The 12,296-nt window shown below is 41.1% G+C and overlaps 1 protein-coding gene across 6 annotated transcripts in view; it reads left to right on the top strand.

Annotated features, from left to right (window-relative positions):
* The window catches only part of LOC116264390 (U-box domain-containing protein 4), a 66,648-nt gene extending 55,379 nt beyond the window's left edge, over positions 1-11,269 (top strand). For all 6 annotated transcript variants that reach the window (XM_031644563.2, XM_031644562.2, XM_031644564.2 and 3 more), the window contains one exon: positions 10,900-11,269. In XM_031644563.2, coding sequence (XP_031500423.1) covers positions 10,900-10,959 — 60 coding nt within the window. In that variant the 3' untranslated portion in view covers positions 10,960-11,269. The remainder of the gene's footprint in view (positions 1-10,899) is intronic.
* Positions 11,270-12,296: the final 1,027 nt, after the last annotated feature.

Here is a 12,296-nt window from a genome sequence, read left to right as displayed (position 1 = left end):
AAGTAGGGGAATGCGGCTAGGGGTTTTCAAGATGGTAGGAGCGCGAGATCCAAGGGTGATTCTCGGCTAGGACAGGTAAGGCAAGGGTTGACACGTGGCTAGGACGAGGATGGGAAGTGGCTGGATGGGAGACACGTGGCTGAATGGACGAAGGAGATGAGCCAAGAGGAAACTTACCCGGAATAGTACCGGCGGCTAAGGAATTCGCTCTTGGTGACGCCGGCGGCTAGGGTTCACCTTGCTTCGGATTTTGACCACAATGCCCTTGACGCATCTGAGGAGGACCTCGTTGGGGACGAGGACACTTCTGTCCTTGACGTCGGAATGCGCAGCGGTGGCCGGAAAACCTAAATTTCTGGCCGATGGCCGGACTTCGCTTGTAGTTGTCCAAACGAGCTCAAAATTGATTATTTTGTTCCCTGTGATATGCCGATCAATCTGAGCTAGCTTGCTGGTCCAACACACGCCTAGATATACGACTTTTGATGGCGTTTATGCTGCTGAACTGCGAGTCCAAGAGGAAGAACCCGAGAGCCTTAGATTGGATTTTCAAGGGGTTCTACCGGTCGGAATCTCTTCAAACTTCGTAGAGGTTATGTCCAAGATGAGTAGAAGATTACAAACCGTATAAAAGGGGATCTTGAGTGGGTTTAACCGTGGAAACCTAGATCAAGCACTCGGGTATGCCGAGCAAGAGACCTAGTCCCTAGGACGAAACTTCCAAAAGAGCTTCCTCAATACAAACCTTGGAATATAGCTAAAAATCTTGTTAACTAACCTTTGAAGCGTCGATCTTGAAGAAGTCGTCGAGACGAGATTCTTCAATGAGGTCCCGACCTTTCAACACCTGCGGGAATCAGATGAAGGTGCCGAGGACTTCTTGCTTTTGTGTGGGGATCAAGTGCGTGGTCGAGGGAGTTGCCGCTAGTTGCCGGAGCGCCCGTGTAATCCTTTGCCATTGTCCTTTGGCCGATTGGGTAGAGGTAGAATGAAGAAGGGATTAGGGGAAGGAGGAGGAAGCCGTCGGATTCTTGGAGAAGATGACACCTTTGTCGTGGAAGACACCGAAGCACCAAGGGGGTTCGGGTGAGAGGTGAGGCACCTTGGGGGTAGAGGACGCGAAGGGGGAGAAGGAACACACCACGCGTGAGAGAGGAGTGCGAGAGAGGTGGAGAACTCCAGACAGGAGAGAGAGTGCAAACGTTCAAATGAACTTCAATTTCTCAAAAAGCATACCAAAGTACATGATCCAAAAGAATATATACAAGCCTATTTGGACCGGTTTACAAGTCAATCCAGGTCCGCTACCCAAAACCCAAATAACAAATGAAAGTGGAGCACAACCCACTCCGCTAGGTCTTAACTAAAATCCAAATCCAAAAGCAATATTCAAAGTGCGTTAAAATAGAAATCGGGCCTAGCGCCCAAGTAAAAGTGGATCTCCCCTGAGCCTTGTGAGCCCAGGGTAGGGACCTTGTGCGGGGATCCGCCCGCACTTCGGATTTGGATCGAGGGCTAGGTCTGGATGACCTATCCATTTGCCTAAGACTCATGGTCCTAGACCGCCTCAAGGGCTCTTGGAACTAGACTTACGTTTAGGTTCAGACGATTCTAACTCGGTGAGCCCTACAACTAGCTTAGAGGAGCCTTGAGGATCTTCCTGCACAAGCACGCACTCGGACCTTGTTGCTCCGCCCGCTCCACCCACTGCAACTGGTTCTAGTGCTGCCTTAACCTCTCTGGGAACTTCTGTCAAGCTTTGAAGAGACTGAGCCCACATATCTGATGCTTTACGCTTTCTACTGCTAGGCTCGGCCTCTTCGGGGTTCGGACCTATAAGTGGGTCCGTAACAAATCCCCCCTCCTTAAATTGAGCTCGTCCTCGAGCGTTTTTGGAGGGGAAGCGATGCGCGACTGTTCCAAACTCTTCCCATGAGTTGCCTCTGTCAGGCCCTTCCCACTCTATCAGTACCTCATGTCTGGTTCTTCCCTGCCGTTGAACATATCTATGCTTTAAAATCCGGTAGGAAGTTGGTTGTTGGTCCGGCACCGGCTCTACCAAGGTAGGCACATCCCCATGATGTGGTTTCAGACGTGTAACATGAAAAATGGGGTGTACCAAGGGGAAGGCCAAGTCTGTAGGCTGCCTTCCCAACCTTCTGGAGCACAGGATATGGCCCGTAGTACCGAGGCAACAACTTCGAGTAAGGCTGCCCATCAACGATTTCTGCTTTAGGGGCAGCCTTTTCAGCCATACGTACTGGCCCACCTCAAATTCACGATCCTTACGACCCTTGTCGTAAGTCTGCTTCATGCGATTTTGCGCCTTTGCTATTTTCTGCTTGAGGGTGTCAACAACTTCCTCTCTTGTGCGCAACTCACAGTCTACACCATCATCTTCTGCTGTGCCTCCTTCGTACCTTGGAATAGACAGAGGAGGGAAACTATAACAGTCACAAAATATGTATTTAGCAATAAAGAGGCACTAAGGCCAAGTGAGGAAAGATAAAACTGATTCAATATAACATATGAAGGCTGTAAAACACAGCATATCTTTACAAAGACTGTTACAAGAATATATACAAGAGGGAATAAGAAGAGTGGAGCTGAACTAGCCATGGAGCTAGTTCCAACGGCTCTTAATAGAGCTGTTGGAACTGCCAACGGCTAGTTTGGCAGTAATAAAATAAAAAATAAAGAGAAAAGAAAGAAATAAACTAAATCCTAAACTAAATTCTAACTAATCCTAAACTAATTCTTAACTAAGATAATACCTAATTAAGAGATAACAACAATAAAAATTCATATTTCTGAACACCCGCCTTAAATTTACGGTGCTATCACCGACAGTTTATCTAAAAGAAAGTTGAATCTGGGAGAACATAGAGGCTTTGTGAAGAAATCAGCCTGCTGGAACTCGGAGGAGACATGGAAGCTTGATAGTCTTCTTCAAAAATTCTTCACGAACATACTGACAGTCCATCTCTATATGCTTTGTTCGTTCATGGAATGTTTGATTCTTGGCAATGTAGATAGAACTCTTGTTGTTGCAGCATAAATCAGTGAGTTCTTCTATCCTTGTTCCCATATCGAGAAGCATTTGGCGAAGCCAGACAATTTCCATAGTTGTAGAAGCCATGGCTCGATATTCAGCTTCAGTAGAGGATAGTGAAACTTTATGTTGCTTTTTGCACTTCCATGAGATGAGTGATTCCCCTAGAAAAACACAAAATCCAGTAGTTGAGTGTCTATCATTTGGATCTCCTCCCCAATCAGCATCAGTATAAGCAATCAAGTTCAAGGAGGATGAGGAAGACATAAATACTCCCTTATTTATTGTTCTTTTAATATATCTGATGATACGAAGAACAACTCCCATATGAACAGTTGATGGAGCATGTTGAAACTGACTCACAGTATGAACTGCATGAGCAATGTCAGGCCGAGTGATGCGAAGGTACATCAAGGATCCCACAAGTTGTCGGTAAGGAGTGGGATTGGCAAGTGTAACTCCATCATCAATCTTCATCTTACTTCCTACTGCTTCAGGAGTTTCTGTGACCTTATCATCTGTTATGCCTGATTTATCAATGATCTCTGCAGCAAACTTAGTTTGTGACAAAAAATATCCTCTAGTAGAATATGCAACCTCAATACCCAAGAAGCAGCAAACTTAGTTTGTGACAAAAAATATCCTCTAGTAGAATATGCAACCTCAATACCCAAGAAATGCGTTAGAAAACCTAAAGCTTTCATTTCAAAAGTTTCTTGTAGTAATTTCTTATATTCTCTAATACATTCCTTATAACTACCTGTAATAATCATATCATCAACATACAGTAGAAGAATTATGATACCTGCAGTAGTATACTTAACTTACAAGACAGTGTCAGTTAAGCAAGAATGAAACCCATAATCAGAAATAACAGAGTTAAAACGGTCAAACCAAGCTTTAGGAACTTGTTTGGGGCCATAAAGAGCCTTCTTAAGTCTAAGAACTTTCCCTTGAGAAACAGACAGCCTTGGTGGAACTTACATATAAACTTCTTTCATAAGATCTCCATTTAAAAAGACATTTTTAACATCCATTTGGTAGATATTCCAGCTTTTAATAGATGCTAAAGCAATAAGTGTCCTAACAGTAGTCATTCTAGCTACAGGGGCAAATGTTTCCTCATAGTCAATACCATATTCTTGAGCGTATCCTTTAGCAACAAGCTTTGCTTTATATCTCTCTAGAGATCCATCGCTTTGAGTTTTCATCTTGTATACCCACTTGCATCCAATAGTCTCTTTCCCTATGGGTAAATCTTGTATTTCTCAAGTTTGGGCTTTTCTCAAAGCATCCAATTCTTCTAACATGACATTTTTCCACTCAATATATTTGGAGGCTTGATTAAACATAAAAGCTTCAAAGTGAGAATGAATGACATTAATTCTAGCTCTATGTGTTGGGGTAAAAGTTTCATATGATACAAACCTATTGGGTTGTCTTACATTTCTAGTAGATCTTCTAAGGTATTCCTCACTTGGAGTTGGAGTTGGTTGGAGATCACTAGTCTCTTGATATTCTTCCTCACCAACATTTTGTTGCTGGTTTCTTATATGATATGTGATTATATCCTTGGTTACTCTACTATCATTATCATCAGTGTTACTACCATCAACATCATGCATTTCATCATCACATTGAGAGAGATATTTAAATAAGAATGAATAATCATTGTTGTGTTGTGACCCTCCACAATTTTTAAATCCATTTTCATCTTCACAAAACTTTACATTTCTTGAAACTATGATCTTGTCTCTAACTTGATCATAACATTTGTAGCCTTTTTGTGTCTCAGAATAACCAATGAAGCACATTCAACAACTTTTGAACTTAGTTTGTCAGCCTTGTCATTAAAAACAAAGCATGTGCATCCAAAAACACGAAGTCTATTAAAATCAGGTTCATACTTAAATAATTTTTCAAATGGGGTTGTATTGTTTAAAACTTTTGAAGGCATTCTGTTTACGAGGTAAACAGAGGCAAGAGCTGTTTCAGCCCAAAAGTTTTTAGGCACATTTTTGGCAATAAGAAGAGTTCTTGTTGTTTCAATTATGTGCCTATGTTTTCTTTCAGAAAGTCCATTTTGTTGAGGTGTTCTTGGACATGATTTTTGATGAACTATACCATAGTTTCCAAATACCTTTTGAACTCATTTGAAATGTATTCTCCCCCAGAATCAGTCCTTAAAATTTTTAATTTGGCATTGAACTGTATTTGGTCCAACTTGTGAAAATTTTGAATATCTCAAAAACTTCATATTTATATCTTAGAAAATATATCCAACAATACCTAGTGAAATCATCAACAAAGATTACATAATATGACAATCCTCCTTTTGACATGATAGGAGATGGTCCCCATACATCGGAATGAACAAGCTCAAAAGGCAAAGAAGAGAAGAAGTTTTTTTGTCCAAAAGATAAGGATTTCATGCAATCATTACATTTAAAGTTCTCAATACAAATGTCCTTACAAATGGTCCTTGATAGGGCTTATCATAGACAATTTTCTAATGTTTGGATGACCTAATCTTTGGTGCCAAACATTGATGTTCACATTTTCGACATAGTGACAAAATTTTTCTTTGGGGATACATAAATTGTTCATGTAGTAGAGGTCCCCTTTTCTAAATCCTTCCCTAATCAATCTCCCGGTTTGGTGATCCTGCACCAAACATTTATTTGATGAGAAAACTACGTCGAAACCAAGATCTGAGATTTGCGACACAGAAAGTAAGTAAAGATTAAGTTTAGGGACATAACTAACTTTTGGAACAAAAATTTTTGTTTTCCAAATTCTTTTTCAAAATTCCCAATCTCTTTAACACTTAAAGAAGTATCATCGGCGGTAATTACATTTGATTTTTTTCTTGTTTGTTCAAAATTGGTCAAAGATGATATATTTGGTGTCATATGAAAAGATGCACCGGAATCTAAAAGCCAAGAAAACATACCGAGAGTGTTGGAGATGGATGCGGTTGTTGCTAGTGCTCCGGAATTTGACTCTTCGATCATTGGTTTAAGGGCCGTCATGATTTGATTCAACGTTGTGGAGATTGATGAAAGGTCACATCCTTCATTTGCAACATTTGCAGCCCTTCTTTGATCAAATTGTCTAGTGTTGTGTTGTCCACCTTGAGGATATGAAATTCTCCGATTGTGTTGCCCTCCTTGAGGATATGAAGTTCCTCCTTTGAAAAGATTTCCTCCATGATTTCGAGATTGTCCTTCATTGTTGTTCAACTTTGGACAACTAGGTCTTATGTGACCCGGTTCATGACAATAGTGACAAACAACTTTGTATTCTCCTCTATTTTGATTTTTAAAGTGAGGTGGTCTAAAGGATTTGATGTTGTTTCCGGGTCTAGAGGCGGCTAAGACTCTTTCTTCTTCTTGCTTTGAAATAAGAACACTATCCTTATCCATTTCTTTGGATAGTTTCATTCTAGTTTCTTCTCCACTTAGCTTTGTAAGTAGTTCATGAATGAGTGGAGGAAAGGCTAGGGAAAGAAGGGCTGATCTTATTTGTTCAAATTTGGGTCGTAGCCCTTGAAGAAATTGAAAAAACCTAAATTCATCAACTTCATTTCTTCCAATCTCGACATTTGCAATCCATCCCTAGTGTGGGACTAAGTTGATCCAACTCATTCCACACACTAGATGTCACACCCCAACCTTTTTGACCCTCAAACACAAATTTTTTTTTCTAACATAAAGCATTGAGGTGTGACGACACAACGATTCAAAAGAAAGAGCTATGCCATTCAAAACAATGGGGCGAACTTTCATTCATATAACAATTTTGATTCATACAAAATCACATCTAAGTGTATGACAAATATGTCCCAAAACATATAATTGATGTCTACAAAAACAAAACATCAATACAATCAAAATAAGAGGCGCCAGCACTACAAAAGACCCAAAACCTCCCCAGTAGGACGTGAGTAAAACCATCTGCTCAACCTGCTGCCCCTGGTCCACCAAAACCTGAAAAAAAATGAAACAACAGAAGGCTTAGCCTTCGCAATATGGCAACAAGCCAGGAAAATTCCAAACCCTCTTAGGGAGGGCTCAAATCTAAGAACAATCATAAAAACAATCTATCGTCATGTCGTGTCAGGGCATAGGCACATCATTTGCCAAGAAAACCCCTAACATATACCACGACATGTAAAGGCCACTCAAGGGCTACAGTATCACAGTCTCAATCACGTGCAAGACATGCTTAAACATTTAATTTCATTCATATAATTCACATGCCCATCAATCACATACATTCGTTCACACACAATTCAATCACATACTTTCATTTTCATTAACTTTAGTGAATGGACAGTTCCTGTGGGTGCAAACACAGACACGTGCACACCATGGGCGGCCCATAGCCGAGACACAACCCCCGTGGTGACCCATAACGGTATGGATCCATTCATCCGTTGCAGCGGTAGAGCACTCATCCATGGGTGTGTGAATTCCACAGAGAGATACTCAGCCTTCCCTAGGACACCCAGGTTGGGAAGGCGGGAGCCCAACACTCCAAGCATAACACACAACAGTACCCTGCGGCCTTGCACCGCCTACGCTCCGAACAGGCGAGACCAGTGGCGAAAGCGGGACGTCTCCCAAACACAATGCCACAACCCACTGGCCTCTCATCTCTTATTCATTCTTACTTAACATTATGGAAACACAATCACAAAATGACCAGCTAGCTCATGAGGTTGGTTCACTCCTCGAGTGCACCCATACCTCCAAATGCCTCCACACGAGGGCTACACATATAATTTACTTTCTTAGCTAGCCGTCATAGCAATACGGGTACAACTACCCTCCAAATCATTCATTTGCATCATTGCCCACGACAATGTAACAGTCACAAAATATGTATTTAGCAATAAAGAGGCACTAAGGCCAAGTGAGGAAGGATAAAGCAGATTCAATATAACATATGAAGGCTGTAAAACACAGCATATCTTTACAAAGACTGTTACAAGAATATATACAAGAGGGAATAAGAAGAGAGGAGCTGAACTAGCCGTTGAGCTAGTTCCAACGGCTCTGAATCGAGCTGTTGGAACTGCCAACGGCTAGTTTGGCAGTAATAAAATAAAAAATAAATAAAATAAAAAATAAAAAATAAAAAATAAAGAGAAAAGAAAGAAATAAACTAAATCCTAAACTAAATTCTAACTAATCCTAAACTAACTCTTAAGTAAGGTAATACCTAATTAAGAGATAACCAAATGTGGAAGGGATAAGGCGCGGGACCGTGCACCAAATGTGGAAGGTGAATGCGGGTTGATCAATGCCAAATGTAGAATGGAAATGGCGAGTTATCACTCGCCAAATGTGGGGAATGATTGGCGCGGAAGTTCTTGCGCCAAATGAGGAAGGTGTCGCTGGTATGCTCGGCTGTCTCTCGCCCTAGCGGTCTCGACCAAATGTACCAAATGTGGGATAGGGTGACACGAGAAAAGGCAATAAACCACTTACCAAATGCGGAGAAAGGGCCGAAGATTCCCAATTGCAACAGCGGCTAGGGTTAGCGCGCCCTAGGCGATCTTCCATAGATTCCCACGATTTTCGATTCAACCCTCGACCAAATGAATTGAACTTGAGCTGGTACTTGGGCAATCTTGTCCTCTGGTCGGAAGGTACCAAATGACGCCGGAAAAATAGCAGCGGTCGCCGGAATTTGCAGAAATTCCGGCCAACCCTAGATCTTCACCGTTAGACTTCTGAAATCCTCCAAACTTTGCCGATTTGCTTCTTTCTTTTGGGTGCTTCGTCTTTTATATTTTTCTTTTTTTTTTCCGCCTCTTTTCACTGATTTTTCTCACTTTTTCTTCTGCTGGATTTCGGTGATAGGACGGGTGAAACTGAGGCTTCAACCTTGTCCTCTTGCATGGATTTTGCCGGTGAAATACTATCAAACTTTGAGCAAGAGCACGAGAAACCAAGGGTAATCCTTGTGACTCGTAAGGGCTGGTTTGAATCGAGTTTCCACCGTGGAGAGATTGCTCAAACTCTCGGGTGATCACCGAGGGATTAAGCACCTATCCTTGGCCGAACCTTGCTTCAAATCAGGCCAACGAAGTTGTACAATTCAAATCCCAAAATTCCAACGTACTAACCTTGTGTTTCCGATGAGATGTCGAACACCTCAACTCTCCTAGTTGCCTAGACGAGTTAAAGCCTTCACAGAGACAAATCTGACCTCTAACGTTCACTTGGGTTTGATGAAGGCTGCACCTTGATCGCCGTGAGTTGCAATGGGGAAAATCGTGGGCTATGGAAATTGCAATACGCCGGAGCACACCGAGATCTTCAAGCCACCAATCTTTCGGTCGAGTGGGTGAGGAAGAGAGGAAGAAAACAAGGAGAAGAGAAAGACCATCAGTTTGAGAAGGGGGCTAGTGCCGGCAATGATGGCTGGAATTCACCAAGGTTCGAAAGAAGAGAAGAAAGAGGGCGCCGTGGGGAAGAGAGAGCGCGAGGGAGAGAAGGGAGTCAAGAGGAGAGAGAGACAATTGTGACCAATGAACTCAAAATCTCAAAATTGCATAATGTGAAACCTAATTACAAAGTATTTATAGTCTTTAAATAAACCCGGTTCTTAAACAAGTGAACCGGTTCAAGAAACTAAATCAAATGCGCATAAGCAAAGTGCATAAGCAAAAACGTGAAAAGTAAAATCGAGACTAAACTGTCTCGGTCCCTAAGCTTGACCTCCCTTACCCGCACGTGCTTGGGACAACTTCAAGGAGGCCATCCTACTTAGATTTGGAGAGTCCACCTATATCGACTATGATATTGAATTGAGGAAATTAAGGCAAACTTCTTCGATTCAAGAATATGAAAGTCGATTTGAAAATTTGGCCAGTATGGTTGTCTGGACGTCAAAATCTTTGACAGCAGCCTTCATAGGAGGATTGAAGGAAGAAATACAATCGATTTACGGGCAGAACGTAACACGTACTTGGTAGAATGTTTTGCTAAGGCTCGTACTATTGAGGAAAGGCAGCGTCGCAAGCAAGCCTTGCATAAACCATGGAGAACCCCAGAGGCTAATCGGCCTAGAATGATTCTACCACGGAATCCTCCACCTCCACGTAGGGAAGAGCCACGTAGGGAAGAGCCGAGACCTACCTACAGAGATTGAGTGCCTACTACCTACCTCACAAGCAAGAAAAAGAAGAGATGATTAAGAACCGGCAATGTTTTAAGTGCAAAGAGAAATGGGATCAGAACCACAAATGTAAACATCTACAAGTCTTTGCAGTGGTAGAGGATAGTAGCGATGAAGAAAAGGAGGAACAGCCTCCTAAGACCGAGGAGGAACAAGGATGTATGATAGAAAAGAAAGGAGGTTGTCTTTAATTTGGTTGCTAGGCAAGTTAGTACTCAGCAACATAGTTGGATGACCAGGAGTTAACCAAGTTGTTGCAAATTTTTGTAATATTCTCTATTCGTGTTTCCCTCCCATAGGAGTGATGTTTATCCTAATTTAAGATGACGCCTGTAAAGGATTTGAGCTAAAGTATGCCCATCGTTTCTGTATTTGTGTATTTCGTTTGGAGTATATATTCTTGGTTTTTTTTTTTTTTTATGTTGTTGTCAAAGTTAATGATGACACAACCACACAGGCCCACACACATTGATCTTAGGCAGTACCACTGGCGGAACTTTTTGCCTCTTAAGAATTACCCTGATTATGTTTTACCAATTTCCCATTTACCATTTCTTTTGGATCTGTAGTGCAAGTGAAAATGCAAAAATGATTCATGTAATTACTTATCCTAACTAGTTGTAAATTTTTATTCTTGTTCTTATGTCTATGTCCAGGCGCAGAATCTTCTTAGTCATTTCCGAAATCAACGCCATGGTAATCCAGGGAGGGTTTGATATGTGAAAAGGATCTAATTACACGTACAATCTTAGTGCAGCTCTGGGGCGACTCGCTCATGGTTCAAACCAGAGCACAGTATTTGTGGTATATATGTAAGAATTGTTCATTCTGCTGAAATAATTCTTTATGCTGGTAAGGTGTCTCATGTTATGATCAGTAGGCAAAGAAATGGTTATTACTGCTTATTCTTTATTGCTGATTTATGTATATTTTGATCACCTGATATGATTATCCGGTTATGCTTGAAGGTCATGGTTGAGGGAATGCAACGTTGTTTCTGTAATTTTAATCATTTGATCTTCTTTCCTTCTTTTGGTCGACACATTGTTTGTATCTAGACTAGTCTATGCGTAGTCGTGTGTGTGCATGCTTGTCATGAATGTGAATCTTATTGATTGAATTGGCAGACGGCGGCTCTGGTTCTGTAGAGGAGGAGCATGAAAAGGGGGAAGACTATATGAAGCATAATGACGCTAAATTACACATACATGCACGAGTTATCCTGATCTTATATGAAAGTGTCTTTTGTACGCCTGCATGTAATTAAGATCACTCTAGGTCTTCTCGGGACTGAATCTGTTGCATCGGGACTTTCTTAATATATGCAGGCAATTGTGTCGATGCCATTCATCCAAGTAGTACCTCTGTTCTCGATGAAGCAAATCTCATTAAATACGATTTACGTATTTAATAAGTTGCGATGCCGTTTTTTGTCCTTGGAAGAAAGTTAAGAAAGTTGGTAAATACCAGACAGATCGGGCAAGGGACAAAAACAAGACTCATTAAAATAGATTACTGAAGTATTTTTTTTCGGCAATCTAATCTGAATATTGATTTGGCAAGGAACATATATTAAGGTAGTTTTTTTTTTTTTTTTTTTTAACTTTGATGATGTTTTCTAACAATTGTAAAATGAGCTGTTTTTATCACTTAAAAATTTTGATAATAGAAAGGTTAGATTGTTTTACTAAAATAACTTTTACTACATAGTAGTCTCAGATTTTGTTCATTACTGTAGGTCTTATATCCAAGGTGATTGGAGTCCGATTCGCTGTATTCAACCTTCTCTGGGCTAGAATAGACTGGTCATAAAATCTCATATTAGGTTTGATTAAAATGCATCATACGTGCAAATGGATATTTTTGTTAGACATCACCTGACAGATGAGGCGTGTATATCTTGCAACTACCTTAGTGGATTCAGATCTGACTTAACCATGAGTGGATGAGGATTCAAGCTGAATTTGGGAGCTTATTCTAGATGGTCTGGATTCAGTTTCAAAGTTTGAGCCTAAGAGTCGAGCCCAAATCTTTTACTGATTGAGTTGGAGTA

Source organism: Nymphaea colorata, chromosome 11 (genome assembly GCF_008831285.2).
Source record: "Nymphaea colorata isolate Beijing-Zhang1983 chromosome 11, ASM883128v2, whole genome shotgun sequence".
Taxonomy (NCBI): domain Eukaryota; kingdom Viridiplantae; phylum Streptophyta; class Magnoliopsida; order Nymphaeales; family Nymphaeaceae; genus Nymphaea; species Nymphaea colorata.
Note: the sequence above shows the minus strand (reverse complement) of the source record. Positions and strands in the feature narration are given on the sequence as shown.